At 44.5% G+C, this 15,835-nt stretch overlaps 1 protein-coding gene across 2 annotated transcripts in view; it reads left to right on the forward strand.

The window, feature by feature from the left end:
* Nucleotides 1–15,835, forward strand: part of KIAA0232 (KIAA0232 ortholog) — a 438,560-nt gene that overhangs the window by 115,420 nt on the left and 307,305 nt on the right. For both annotated transcript variants that reach the window (XM_086964120.1, XM_086964119.1), the window contains exon 3: nt 9,268–9,405. In XM_086964120.1, the coding sequence (XP_086820246.1) occupies nt 9,268–9,405 (138 nt within the window). The remainder of the gene's footprint in view (nt 1–9,267; nt 9,406–15,835) is intronic.

Genomic DNA, 15,835 nt, shown 5'->3' on the forward strand with positions numbered 1-15,835 from the left:
CATAATAGATTTTTTTGCTTGGCTCTGAGCTTCAGTGTGGCAGCCAGGCAATAGTCACTGCGACGCCATGCTAGTTCCAAAATCTTGCATTCTTTTTTCAGTTCTCTAAGTCCTAGGTTGTACCAGGGTTTAGAGGGAGAACTCCTGGCGGGCCTACTTGAACTTAAGGGGGGAAGAGAACTGGCATCCTTTGAAACCCAGCTGGTGAACGCATCTAGTCGGCTCTCAAAGTCACCCGAGAGAGCGGTTGTAGATGATTCCAAAGTATGAATAAAGGCAGCGGGGACAATTTTTCCAAAGGCCGGTTTGCGGACAGAGCACACTGGAGGCTTAGCGTTGAGCACCTCCCAAGAACATTTTATCAAGAAATGATCAGACTAGGAGACCTGACTCGGGTCCCTCATCTTGATGGGGAAGTTGGTACAGATTGGGTCTAAATCGTGCCCAGCCAGATGAGTGGGAAGCCTGACCTGCTGGCTTAATTGAACTAGGTGCCAAGTATCCAGAAAGTCTGACGTGTCCGCAACTTGAGACTGATCAAAATGGATGTTTAGGACCCCCAGCACAACCTAATTGGAGAATCGAAGTGCTCTATATGCAATAGCGTCCCCACAGGCCCGCAGGAACGGACCTGCCTGCCCTGGGGGCATGTAAATAAGTGAGGCCCCCAGTGTGAAGTGATCCGAGAATTGAATACTGAAGTCCAGAACTTCAGACTCCCCATGCAGTGACATCCTCCCTCCACAGCTTCCACTTATCTTTGTAGAAGATGGCTAAACTCCCACACCTCCCGTCTGGGCAATCCTCTCTAATTATCTTGTAACCCTCCGGAGTAGCCAGAGTGGCAATGGGGTTGGACGAAGCGTCCAGCCAAGACTCTGTGATGAACAAGAGATCGGGAGAACTGACGTCGAGGAGATCGAAAACCTCAGCGTAACCCACCCCTCCTGCTAGAACTCGCTAGGAGGAAGAGCTAGACTCCCTATCACCGATGACCAGTGGTCATTCTGCTGCCAACAAACCGGGAAAATGTTTGCTAATAGCAGGCTATGCATCATCCACTGTTGTAACCTACACCGCCTCTACTACACCCCTGCGCGCCTCCACCTTCGTGACACCAACTGCTGTCATCCATCTTGGGACTGTCCCCCCCCATTCAGGGTTGCTGGCTGGAGGTGTTGGGAGCGCTTGACCGCATGACTGGACTGTACATCCCCGAAAACCCTCAAGTCACACTATTAGGATACACCGAAGCACTGACCGCCTCGCTGCGGAAATACATCTCTCTGGCACTCTTGCTGGGCAAGCGAAGGGTAGCCTGCAGATGGGGGAGGGCATCCAAATTTAAAGCATAGCTGAATGACCTAGTCTATTGTCAAGAACAACTAACCACCTATGCTGAACTCCTCCCACCATCTTCTCGTCCTCGAGACATCTGGGCCCTCCTTTAGACATATCTTCTGGAGCAGGCCAACACTGCTGACAGACTTTACCTCCACTGAACAGTTGATGTGGTCCGGGGGGACACAAATGTGGTATATCGTTAAGCATCCTAATATGGTCCTGTAGATTGTAGTTAAAGTGGTCAAGCCTGCATGACTCGGGTCCTATACAATACACTGCTCAGACTGTTTTTGTGATGTGTTGCTGGTCAACTTGCAATGTCAATTTGTTAAGTGAAATTGGTTATTTTTCAATATTGTAACCTTTACTGAAAAGCCAATAAAGAAATTTGAAAGAAAACCATGTTCATGTGGACAAACTGCAAAAAAAAATGCACTGTTTGAGCTGACAGGATACCTCACAGAACCCCATACCATTGGATAGTTTTTGCTTACAAAAATCTGTAGGACCGCATTGGAATAATTAAAGACATGTAAATACAGCACCTGTGTCTGCTCTATGGATGGTGAAAGATATGGCCTCTGTAACAGCACTCCACCTTCTTTTCAATTTCGAAGAGAGCTTTTTTTTCCCCAAGACCCTCTTTCCTGCCTTCTTTTCCCCTTGTAATACTACCCCTCCAGTTTCTTAGGCTCCTTACTCCCTCTTGCTCTTTATTCTTTTTTCAAACACCTTGTCCCCACTTCCTCCATTTTCAAATGCCTTTATCCTCCCTCCAGCTTTACTCCTATTTTTGTTTTTTACAAACCATTTACTGCTTCTATAGCTTTACTCCATTTATTTTGTAAACCCATTACTCTTGTCCTGCTTTACTCCATTTTCCGATTTGTTTTCAAACCTTTTACTTCCTCTCCCCCTTTATCCCTTTTTAAAGAGACACCTTAATTCCCCTCCTGCTTAACTCCTTTTCGGAAAAAATAAAACTTAGCCCCTTCAGCTTTACGCTCTTTTATTATAAATCTCTTTCTCCCCTACCCCTTTACTGTTTTTTAGGTCTCGCCTGAACCAGCGCATGCGATGCACTGGCGAGACATTTTTAGTAAGTGGGCTTCAGAAAATGCTACCACACGCTTTTACTTGTGGCGGCCTAGAGCTTGCGTTTAGGTGCACAGGCGCCATCTCGCGGGCACCCATACAGCGAGCAATCACTTTCGCGGCCGCGCAGCCAATGCTTTTTAAAAAAAAAACTTTTAGCGCGCCTGACTGCAAGTATTGTGAGGTGTTCCTGACTAAGATTGGTTTTCAACCAGTTGGCAACTACGAGCATGCAGGCGGTGAACTTATTTCTTTTGTTTGGATTCTTGTCCGAAGAGGAACAGTACTAGTTGTACCCAAACCTGTCATCTTTGTTGATTTTGCTCATAGATAGCCATTTGTCTTAATTCCGCCACTGACTAGCGTTACTGTTGTCTGTTGCCCAACATCCTGTTAAGTCTTATGCCAGCCTTGCAAGGGGAAAAGGCTCTTTCATTAAGACCTAGGGTTCTACTTGACCTGCCAGCTATTCAGATCTCCACATCCGGCGCTTCAAGCCACTGAGCTATTTTTCAAGAGACACTACATAACTGCTAGATTCCAGGCTGGATTATTTAGCATTTGTCTTCAGCACAAGAGTGGCAATGTTTGCTTTAAGAGTTTCACAAAAGGTAATCCTGCTTCCTAACGCAGGTTTTTCTGTGTTCCCAGCTCCGTGGGGTCCCGAGAACCGCCTGGACGTGACTGTGTTGTAATGCTGCGTCGGTCTTGGCGACATCGACATGCAGTGTGTGCGCGCAGCAGACGTCACTGGTGCTGGGCCTCCTACGTTGTGAGCTCCCCAGGCACTGGGAGCTGCCAGCGTATATCACCACCCACAAGGGAGGCACCGTGCAGCTGTTTGCATGGTGCTACGAACCTCACTAAAGGCGTTAAATACTGCGTTTATCTAAAAGGTGCTCATTCAAAAGGGTACGTTGAAGTAAGTTCTTCGCTGCTTTCGTTTTTTTTGTTTTCCTCAGGATGAAGAAGACATGTACATGCTTTTAGGGAGCATTAACCTTTTATAAAACCTAGATGCTTTATTATGTGACTTTGCGAATTTCGAGGCCACTAGCTGAGCAGACTTTCTTTTTCAGTGCAGGGGCCTAATGCACCTCTCCCACCCCCCTTCTTATCATATACACCACTGGCGGTGCGTGTAAGTAAAGAGGAGTTCTCATTCCGGGCAGGTCCTCTCCTTCAGAGCAGTGCATTGGCGTTCTGCAAGTTAAAACCTGTGACGTGTGGGGTTACAAATGGAACCAATTTTCTCTGCAACATTACAAATCCTTTCAGTATGGTTTCCCTTTATCGGATCTTTAGGAACGCCTGCTGTGACGACGTACATAATGCATTTAATGAGCTGAGAGGTTTATGAATAGACCTTCGGAGGGAGACAATTATTTCTAATTAGTTATTAACCTTTAAATCCCGTATAAGGCAGGTGACCTAATACATTTCACGTCTCATTCCTTGTTCAAGTGATGTGTTTTTAGAGTTAACCCAATGACGATGTTGGCAGAACCGCGTGTGCTAATTTCCACTTGAGAAACGCTTTCCATCTACGCTATTTCCTGTTCTAATTTTCTGTGATTACTTCCAAGCTAAAGAGCCCTGCTGACAAAGGCGACTTAAAATCTTGGTTCTGCATATCCCTGCTGCATGGGGGGAGGCGCAGTCCGCGCACCTCTACCGTTGCATTGAAACCTCTTGTTGAATTCTATGGTTAATCAGAATTACCTCTGCACAACTTGGAAAGCATGATCCCTGTCGTGAAAGATTCTCCACCGCTATCTGGAAGGGAATGTCTTTCAGAAAGAGCTTGGCGTTTCCTTTGAGGGAATACGTTTCTGTGGCATTTCGGATTTCACGCTGCGACTATGAGGACCCGGAAACGCAAGCAGAGTGTAGTGTTTGTCTGAAGACAATAATCGTTTTGCGTGCACATATTTTTGCAGACCGCTAGCGGGCCACGGGTCACTTGCGACACCTTTTTGCTCGTGCTGCCTTTAATTCAACAGTGCGTTGAATTGAAGTCCATAGTGTTTGTTAAAATCTTAACTACAGGTCCCAGAACGCAGCTGCAAAATGTCCTTCAAAGTACGACCGGAACACCTCCATCTTTTTTTGAGTATGCCTTAAAAAATAGAATGCCACTGGTCCAGGTCTACTCACCCTGACAGCCACTTCGCTGTCCTGTCTCATGGTTATTGGATGCTCTTGCCTACTCCCCGATGACTGCACAGTAAAGCTCGCCATTCGAGACCACCCTTCCATGAAGCAGTTCCTTTCCCACAAAGTTTCTCTTTTCTCTCTATTATTGCCTAGCCACCCTTTCCTCAATCTTCCACCTTCTCACACATCCCATGTAGTTATTTTCTCACACGATTTCTCTTCTTTCTCTTCCATTGTCTCACCACCCCTTTCTCTCAATTCCGAAGTCTCTCACATGGGTTTTTATCATGGCTCTGTTCCCAGACTGATTCCTATCTCCCTCTCACACTGTCTCTCTGACCTTTTTTTCTCTCTTCCGCAATCTCACACATCCCTTGCAGTGCCTTCCCCATGTGTTTCTCCTCTCCCTCGCTCTACACTGCAGCCTCCCTCTCTGAACTCAAACAAGTAGCTAAAATTATATATAAGAAAAAATACATAAAACTTTCTGTTGAATTTGAACTAAACAGCACTGCCCACTTTTGGATTCTGTTTCAACCGATCTTTGATGCTCCAGGTAGGTAGTATACATTTTCTGATACTGCACTGTGGCTTGCTGCTAAAATTATTCATTGTGACTTTTTTTTCCGTGTTCATATCATCTCGCATTCCTTCTACCCGTTCAGCAACAGAACTGCTTCAGGGAAGGGAGCGCCTGCATGATGACTCCCCGTAGGAAAGTTTATTTCTTAGCAGTTTACAATGGTCAGCACGAGGACTGTGTTGTTAGATTAAAATAGAAGAATAGCTTTCTTGATTGAGTGTGAACTGAACCACAGAGAGCACAGCTAGCAACAAAACAGGCATTGGCATAGCCAATAGGTCTCGCCTTTGGGACCTTATAAGTGTTTAGCTATGCAACAGTTGATGTTGTTGCAACAAGGATATTGTGCTGCTTAACTAAATACTTATAAGGTCCCAAAAGCGAGACCTATTGGCTATGCCAATGCTTGTCTTACACTCACTACCCTTTTTGCTCAACTTCCATTGATTTTTGCAATCCCCTTGCTCCCTCGCCAGGCTACCCCGGTTGTGTATACCCTTCCCTTTTCACCTCTTGGTCATGCTGTCCAATTCGTTTACTGCATTCATGTAGGACTTATCCCTTTTTGACATGGTTACCCCCACTTTTTGCCTGGTATATGATTTGATTTAGACTGAAAGTGCACTGCGTTCCTGCTCACCAAGTCCCCAGTGCCAGAGCTCTTTTCCAACACTGTACAATTTTTCTCCCAATTGGTAAAATCTCTAGCACCCTCTGTAAGTATCTAGTAAATGGTACCTAGTGCCTGAGGTACTAAAGAGGGTCCCTAAGGGCTGCAGCATGAATATTACCACCCTAAGGGATCCCTCTATAAGCAGGTGCAAGACTGCCATTTCAGTCTGCGTGTCTTGGTGAAAACATGACATATCCCGGTGTGCCATGTCCCAAACACTGCATGTAATATTTGTAAGTCACTCCCACTGCAGGCCAGACAGCCCTAAGGCAGGGTGCTTATGACCTGTGCGGGCATACCTGCATGAGCAGATAAGCCCCCTATGCTGGTCAGTCATATTACTTTAAGTACAAGTAACAATTTTAAAACCTGTTTGGGACACTGGTAAAAACGAGTTCACTGCCCACATGATGGGTTCACTGAAAATGGGGATGATTGGTATCAAACATCTCATATTGGTAAACCCTAGCTGTTGCCAGTGTTGGATTTATCGATACGCGAACCCAGATGAAATCTTAGAGGTACCCCCTGAGAACCTACCAGCAGCTGGTGTGCATGCTGACTGGATTCTGCCAGCCTACCACCCGAGACAATGTTCTAACCTCTTAGGGTGAGAGCCTTTGATCTCAGGAGTCCCCGAACAAAGGCCTGTCCAGGAAGAGGGCGTAACGCCCCCTCCCACAGGATGACCCGCTGATTAGCCTCCCTGAGCTGGCAAGCTTCAAAAAAGCTACTGCCTTTAGAATGCGAATCTGGTTCCAGTCACAGGAGAGGAAGTGTCCCGTCCTTCCCACCCCCTCCCACACCTGTTTGGATAACCCTTGGCACATTGACAGGTGGGAAAATTAACTAGTCAGGCAGGCATGTCACCTCCAGACTAGTACTACCCCTAAAGTGGGCTACTACGAGGTGAACACGATTTTTCAAAGGTCCATCTTAGTGATGGCATACCTACGAATTCTGGGACTGGGTTATGCCCACTTCCCACTGGAAGTAGTCATAAAGGGGGCGAGGGGACACCTAGGGTCATTAGCCCATTGACTACTACCCTTCACTCCCCTAACACCCTTTAATTCTATATTTAGGGGAGCCCCTGGCAACAGAGAAGCAGATCCTGATGACCTAAAAGAACAAGCATTGGCATAGCCAATAGGTCTCACCTTTGGGACCTTAGAAGTGTTTAACCATGCAACAGTAATCTTGGTGCACCAGGGATATTGTGCTGCATAACTTAATACTTATAATGCCCCAAAAGCAAGACCTATTAGCTATGCCAATGCTTGTTCCTATGCGCAGGTCTTCGTTTCACCTCTTCTACTGATCCATGTGTGGCTCTGCTTCCTGAAACTGTTACACAGAGGGAAAATGCGGTATTGTATAGTATAATATCAAATGAAATTGCGATAATGCAGTAATAAACCGCACTGGAAAATGACATCCGAAATTTCTGTCATATACTGCACTGCTTTCATACTTCAGACTTCACTTATGGAATCTGCCTACAAATTTGTTATATATCGCAGTTTATACGCACTAAGGTAACGGGTACTAGTGAGACGGTAAATTCTGATTCATGCACAAACTTGTGTTTGCACATATTAATTGCAATGATGAGTACTGGTATAAACGTTGCATCACTTGCAATTTCCTGCTAGTAAAATTGGCAGATCAAACTTCACAAAATTTCCTAACGCCAGACGAGATGTAAAAAGGACAGGAAGAGTCGCAAAAGCAAAAAAGACTGAAGAGAGCACATGACTTGACCTGTTTGCTGTTCTCGGTCTACTCTGCGCCAGAGACGTCTTGTCCTTCAGCTGTATGCCTCCAAAACTCTGGGAGGGCTACTTTCCTTCAATAAAGACCAAGACCTCCTATGAACACCACTGGCCCGAGCTGCAGTGGGCCAATGGTGCCTACAAGGTTCCCCAGCCCTCCAGAGCCGTAGTCTATCTTGGGTTCACTCCTCCTGGACTCCCCGATGTCGTCTGCAGCCTCTGCACGCAAGTCCCCTCTACCGCAACAGCTCCTGGTAAGAAAACCCGACGCCGAAAGACACCTCTGCACTCGTCGCCCCTGAGCCATGGAGAAGTGGACCAAAGGCGTCCCTTTGGCCCCAAGCATTGCATGCCTTGAGCCCACTTGCTGATTCAGCCCGACTGTCTTCCTAGCCAGAGCCTGCAGTCTCTCAGCCCGACTGTCTTCCTAGCCAGAGCCTGCAGTCTCTTTCTGCAGTGACCAATCTCCGCTGAAACCTATTGGGCGCCTGATCATGTTTTGCACCCTGCACTCGGCTGCTCTTGTGTCGCTGTACTGCTTGTGCTGCCTTGAACCTTGCCCACCACTCACTTTAACTCCTGGAGATTGACCTTGTTAGTCGAAGTACTGTACCTGTTTGCGGAACTTGTTTTTCCTTCCATATGATAATATTGCAGAACTCCGAAATTGGACAAAGTGTTCACTTTTTAAAGTGAAAAGAATTTATATTTGAAAACTTACTTACCTGAACTATTTTTGTCTGGGGCCTAAACATGCATAAAGATACTTGCTATTTTTACAAATTGGTGTAGATCACCTTCTTGAGTCGTGGTGTAATTTATTAATCATTGCGTGTATTTGTAAATGTCTGGCACTCCTCTGTGTGAAGCATAAGGCTGCTCTACCACACTACTGCCTAATAGCGCACGTTAGAATTGTAAAGCAAGCCCCTATCCACTAGTAAGAGAACCCCAGGACTCCTAACACAGTCTATCAGATTATTGCTATATCCCATAAAGAGCCAGCTTCCTACATTTTACCTTCTCCATAAAAGGATATTTTCATGGGAAGAAGGAGATGTGGCCTAGCTTCTCACTCTGCCACCTTTGGTAGCTGGGGACCCAGGTTTTAATCCGGGCCTCATTGTTAGACCCAACGTTGTATGATTCTGGGCTAATCACGTAATCTCCCTGTGCCGTTAAATGTGGGTAGGCTTGTAGAATGCTAGTTTCATCTGGCTTCAGGAAAGGGGAGTCTTGATGACCAGATCTAAGTGGGCTTAGGAGAGGAGAGGTAGCCATTGCCCAGCGCTACTAGATAGCGAACACTGAGAATGTGCACAGGAGTAGAGAGGTAGAGGTTGAGCAAGCCAGATATACTTTTTCCCTTTAACTTCTCCAGCATACCCGAACAGGATTCCTTTAGTTTTTCTTTGTTGTACTTTTCGCGCAATTTCTGTGTGCCTTATTAATAGTCCATACTTGGAGTACATTTGTGTTTCAAACTGCGTTATCACTGATCTTGTGCTGTTAATTATTAAAGTTGAGAAAAATTGTTCGAATTTAGTGCATGTACTAAATTAGAAATGTTTAGTCTTCGGTAGTTTTACTTCGTATAGTCGTGTGGTAATAAAAATTGTATAATGAAAATTCCATTTCAGGAGAATGACATCTTCCTGGGCTTTGAAAAGGGAGCGTGCAAGAAGTGGACAAAGAGTAAGAAAAAACCTTCAGATCTAACTTTGGAGGAGATGAAGAAACAGGCAGCAGTCCAGTGTCTTCGGTCTGCGTCTGATGAAGTGAGTTTGTATGTGGAAGTACATGTGTTTCCTGGTCAAATTGAATCTTTCTTCGAATTTACGGATTCTTCTGGTACTGTCAAATGTTACCTATAAGTTCTATTTTAAGAAGGCAGTCCCTTGTCGGGTATTTTTCCTCTAACATTATCCTCACAGCTCATGGCTAATGTTCTAATGATTCTTGCAAACCTTCTGTGGTCTGTTTTGATTGGGTAACAATTTTTAGTTAAAGGAAAAAGAAAAAAGAAAACAATGGTTCTAGAGCCAAGCATACAGAAGCTCGCAATAAAGCCAGTATCTTCTCTCTCTATTCAATATGCCCTGCAATCAGAATCTTTTAGCAGTGAGTTCTGTTTTTTTTCTTTCGTTATTCTTTTGGTAGGAAAATCTTTTCAAGGTACATAAATACTGATTTTGCTCAACCTCCTGGTGCATTTCCAACTTTTTGGAACTAGAAGTGTTTTATTTACTATTCTTGTCCCCCCTCATATTTCTAAAGGATGCCTTCACTATGTTCTATGTACCCCTGTTATCACGAAATGAGGCTGAAAAAGATCCACATGCTGTGTGTTCTCCCTGCAAAGTCCATCATTCCAGTTCCGAGAAAAAAACCTGGATGTTGAAGTGTAGTATACCAGCCGCATACTTTCGAGGTCTGAGATTATGTTGAGAACGCTGTCCACATTGAAAAGAGATGTTTAACGTTGGAAGCTTATGTTTCAAAACACCTTTTGACATCTTCGTATTCAGTGACTGGCTAGAAAAGGGTCTCTATCAGAAATCACTTGGAAGGCTATCAGGCAACAGTGTTGCTCCTCTGTAGACTCATCAGATTATATAAATTGATCGGAGGCTTCATCTTATGTGGTTTGCAACAAATGCTGTAGAACAACCACAATCTTCAGTGATGCAAGCATCTTCTCATGCTGTACAAATATTAATTCAAAATGTGCTCAACACTGTAGACACATTGGAGGACTGCGAAGTTGTTCTTTCTGTGGGTTGAACCCATAATCCTTTTGGGTGGACACTATAGATCATATTCTCTGGACTTGATCTTTAGGGCTACACTAGTGTTTTTTTAAGCTGTGGGTTCCTGGATCTCCTTTTTTGTCACAAGTGCTAATTGTCATCATGCATTCCATCGAATACTTTATCCTGATTTCTGCATTCCTCCTTGCTCTCGTCCCTCCCCTTTTTAGGTCTCTCCTAGCGAATGCAGTGCATGTGCTGCTTCGCTTGGTGAGACTCTATTGTTGTGGCTTTGGTGAGCGAATAGAGACAAACCATATGCACGCACTGACAGGCGATGTGTACGCGCGCATGGTGTCTCTTCTCTGCGCACATGCTCCCACTGTTCGCTCACACGCTCCCACCGCACGCTTGATGTAAGTGTGTGAAAGGACATCAGCCACTCTGAACACACATAGTAATTTGCCTCCTTGCTTTGGTCTTTGGTAGATGTTCTCCGTGTACTGATTATGTGCATGTGTGGCACTGATGCACTCCCGCTTTACAGACCGTTCATATCCAAGAGTGATTATCTCTGGTTCACTCTTTCTCGCTGTCTTTTTGTGTCGCTGGATGTGCAGATCAGTTGGCATCCAGTGCGGCAAAGTCCAAGCAGCAAAAAACAAGCACAGGCTTCTGTAGAAAAGATTGTTTTGTTTTATACTCTGCACGTCAACTGCTTTGCCCCCAGTACAGTTATCCAGAAGATCCCTCGTGTCCAGGGTCCCTCAATGACAATTGGATGCTCCACTTAGTGTTTAAGCATGTCCGAAGGCAGGGGTTCCGCTGCCCACAATATTCCCAAAAGACGTGGATACGAGTTCTATATGATCATCTGATTGAACCAATGAGACTGACTAATGAGCTCTGAAAGGAGGAAATCATGAACGCCAGGACCCCAAGCTTAGTAGCTGAGCCTCAGCCTAAAGGTGAGGAAGGTGTAAAGTCCAGAGGTGTCCTGTTATCCAGCGTGTGAGGCAAATTACTTCAGCAAACTGGGTATCGCCAGGCACCCTCAACCACTGTATTACATTAACACGAATAAGCGCTTAGTGACGATGGATTGAATGGGGATGTCCCTACAGATCAAAGCAATCGCTCTTCGAGTCACAGATGTCACCCCAGCAGATACGCCTGGGCTGGGATTACAGCTACTACTGGTATCTGAAGTCAAATTTAAAAGTTCCAGGTCCTATTTTCTGATTCCACACACAAACATGGTTAAAGCTTCAAGAAGGTAATGGAAGTGAATCCCACCGGAAGTGCCTTTAAATCTGCTTATATCAGCCTCTATGACTAAAATCATTATGTTCGATTTCCATTATGTTTCAAATATTTTAACCTCTAAGTTTCCAATAAAACGTTATCTGTTCCAAAAATATATATTCTCTCAAAAAAAGTAAAATTTGTATGATCAAAAGGAATGATGGCGACATTTAAAGCCAACATGTTCATTAGAAACTCTACAACGATAAAGACAGCAAAAATGATAATTTATTTTCTTTAAAACAGATTGTTTTAATGCTTGCAATAGGAGAACTGCACCATTCTGCTCCCTCTTAAGACTATTACCATCTCTACCCCTTCCCGGCTACTACAAGCTAAATAAGGTGCACACCAATGGATAAATGAAGCACATATCTTTCACACCATAAACGATAACCTCATGGTCCCTCTACTCATCTCACCCAACAATAACCATAAACCTTCTTAAATAAAATACATTATTCTACATGCATTGCTCACATTTGCTCCATCAAACAAAATAGTAGGACAGTCCTTTTCAAATCATTTATTCATTACATGAAAAAGGCTGTCTATGTATGCAGAAGAGTCAGTGACCCAGAAGATGCTGGTGCTCTGTATGTGTCTATAAGAGAGTTTGATGTTGGCTATGATGCACGGTTCATCTCTGTGCTCATCAAGTACGAATGTACTTAGCGTTTTAAGACTTGGTTTCTGAAACTTCTCGAAGGTAATTTATTTGGACTGTTTCATTTCTATATATTAATATGCCTCTGCTAGGATTGTTCCCCATGAAATTGGGGACATTTGTATATTTTCTGTCATTACGCCCGGACACGTGAAATATTTGCCTAGTAATTGCAAAGCTTCCAGTCTTTGAGTGATGCCCTGTGGGTTGCTGTTTTGCAGAAAATACCCCTTAGTGGGACATTATTATGTATACATTGAGTTTTGCACTAGACGAGATAATGATGTTCGACTCAATCCTGCATGTGAAAACATCTGATCTTTCTGTGGCCTAGTTACAGAAAAGGGAAAATATTCTGAATGAGAAGCCCTAGTCAGACTTTCTCTTTCGTTTACTGGCCAAGAGTTCCATTTTACCTAGATCTGTCTGTTCCAGAGTGGATTGTCTTTCATTGGCCCCATTGCTCACATTCATGGCTCCCTTGCAGGACCTCGCTCGAGCCAGCTACTCGCTCCCTTATGCACCAGTTAGTCAAAATGAAGTGCCGCAGCTAGTCACCCTCTACTGCTCCGGCCGGACGCCCTCCAGCAAGACAATCACTCTACTGGGCTCCAGCTAGTCAGCCTCCAATTGGTCACCCGTGGGTCTAGCCAAACCCACTGCAGTGCTCCAGCCAGTGTCCACTCTGGTACCCAAGTCCCTTATTTCCATTTGCTCCAGCAGGTGACCATACAGTGGTCCGGACAGGCGCCCCTCCACTGCTCCAGCAAGAAAATCTAGCCATTCACTTTACTGTGCTCCAGCAAGGCCACACCTCTCTGCTCCTGCCACCCACCCTGCAGCGGTCCAATCTGTGTCCATTCCAGTGCTTCAGACGTTCACATGTTTTGAAAACCAACACATAAATAGAAGGCATTGTCATTTACAATGCCAATAGCTCAAACTCTCGCAAATGCGAGACCTATTGCATTGCAAATGCTTGTTTTTTTTACAATTTGCTTTATATTTCCAGGTTTTTTGTCCCATAGATTAGATGAGATCATCTCTGTGAGCAAGAAGGGGGTAATATGTCTATCAAGTGCCGCTGTGATGCTTCTTCAGGATTTACAATTAGAAAGGGAAAATCTTAAACAGTTGGAAGTGGTTAGCAAGCGGCATTGCCTGAGTGCTTCATTGTTTTCAGGTTCAATCTTTACTGTATGGTAGAGTTGATTCAGTCTTTTAATTACGAAATCAGGACTTTTTTGTCTTATTATGTGGCAGAAATCGTGCATTTGGCTCAAAATGTACATTCACTCTGTACTGGTAGGTTAGGCTTTTTTATTGGCAAAGATGGCTGCTCTGAATTGTACTGCTCTTCAGTTAGAGCTACGGGGATAAGGATTCTTCTAGCAGCTATCTGGACTGTTCACTTTTAGCTGCATTCCCCAGCACTTCCTGTGCTGTACAGTCCTCTGACTCTACAAAGCAGCCATCTCCAAGTATTTACTTCCTTTATGGGCCGCATTCCACTATCCACCATTCTCCTTAATGATGCAGGGTCTCTAATAATTTATCCCATGGCCTAAATCTGTTCAGTTAACAAACAGTTCAATTTGCCTCGGTCTAGATAAAGATGCTTATGGCTACATTAAACAGAGATCTCATCCCACAACACGTAACTACCTTTGGCCCCCATTTTTAGGTCTCGGCCTAGAGACCCGCGAAGCGCGTTCTCTGCAGAGATCTACTGTAATCGTTTCAGTCTCCAAAGCCGACAAAAGGAGACGAGGGCTGGGCACGCGCCCAGCAATCCTAATGGGAGAGGGAGCGACAAGTGCTGGCCACGCGCGGATTCAGTCGCGCGCACGCTCACGACGCGCCCAGCAATCCTAAAGGGAGAGGGAGCGACAAGTGCTGGCCACGCGCGGATTCAGTCGCGCACACGCTCCGGGCGCCAGTGTCCCCGCCGATCACTGCTCTCTTCCTGGCCGGCATCGATAAGTTTCGCAAAGCAGTGAGGGCACTGAGCGGTAGGTGCTTGTTCAGAATGTTATGTCCTCTAATTGCATGGACATGCGGGAGTGTTTGCCGTGTAAAGGACCGGAATGGCGGGAGCAAAGAATGATGTCAGATGTGCTTTGAAGGATTCTGCGAATGTACACAGAACATTCAGTACAGTCTGCTCTCTGAGCATGCACGTTACTGATCGTCTATTCTTCATTGGACACCAGGGTGCGCCATGTGTTTTTTTTTTTTTTAATTCAACCCACCAAGATAAACGTGTCTATTCTCTTCTAGAAAAGATTGTTAACCGTGACCAGTGTAAAATTAGTCGGTAGCCTTGCCTGCTTTCAGAGTGCAGAGTGCAGAATTCCATTACACACCACATAATTCTATTACACACCACATAATTCCATTACACACCACATAATTCCATTACACATGGCTAAAAGACATTGCCATTTACAATGCCATTAGCTCGAACTCAAATACATCCGAGACCTATTGCATTTCCAATGCTTGTGTAATTTTTGTTTTCACTGAACCATCTCATGAGGTTGAAAGCAGATGAGAGTTTTCAAACTTTCAAGTGATTGTGTTCTTTGGTTCACCAATGCACGTATCCATTTGAGTACATTGACAATGTATCTAAGGAAGTTTTCAAACCAGTTGATATGGAAACGGCTGGTGAATCCTGATTCATGGTGCATGTAACTAGGTGACCTGTCTGTGTCTTTTTTACAACTCTTAAATGTATAATGATGACTTGTGTGAACAATAAAACGAAGGTGAAATAGTTCTTGTAGCGTTGGATTTTGCAGTTTTATCCATTAATCTGTAAATTAAATGTTTTGTAAACCACATGCCATCTAGTCTGTACCTAGCATTATTTGTATATTTAGTAAAAGGGAACCTTACTTTAAAAGGACATTTATGACAAGACAGCTGGCATAGTTTGTGTCTAATTGGGTGGTGTGATCCAGCCACGCATTACATTTCAGATGTGTTGCTACTAACAGCTAACTAAGTGCCTCTGCTGTTAGAGATTTTTTTTGAGCTGAAATCCTATTTACAGGACAATCTACTTGTAAGTACTACTTTCACGTCTTGCAAGTAGTCTTTGGAATCATGTGACACTCACGCCAACAGCCAGACCGGTTGCAAAGTAACTTCTCTTGAGATAAATTACTCAAATGTGCATACCTCTTCACATTACACGTATTTATTCTTTAAACGATGATCCATTTGTTGGTGGCAAGTTCAAGTACATGGTGCAGTATGTGTTTGACCCATGTCATTTTGTTCCTCGACGTGTTCACGTGTTTGAGCGTCTGATCTATATATAGAACAGCCGCCTAATCCTTCTTTTTCTATGACAGGCCAAATGCCAAGCAAAGCTTTCGTGACCTGCTGCGGGATAACTGTTTGCTTTAAGGTCGGCAGCGCACTGCATACACATGCAACTGACACAGATCATTATGGGTTTGAGGTTTCAAGAGCAAG

This window comes from Lissotriton vulgaris, chromosome 3_2 (assembly GCF_964263255.1).
Source record: "Lissotriton vulgaris chromosome 3_2, aLisVul1.2, whole genome shotgun sequence".
Taxonomy (NCBI): domain Eukaryota; kingdom Metazoa; phylum Chordata; class Amphibia; order Caudata; family Salamandridae; genus Lissotriton; species Lissotriton vulgaris.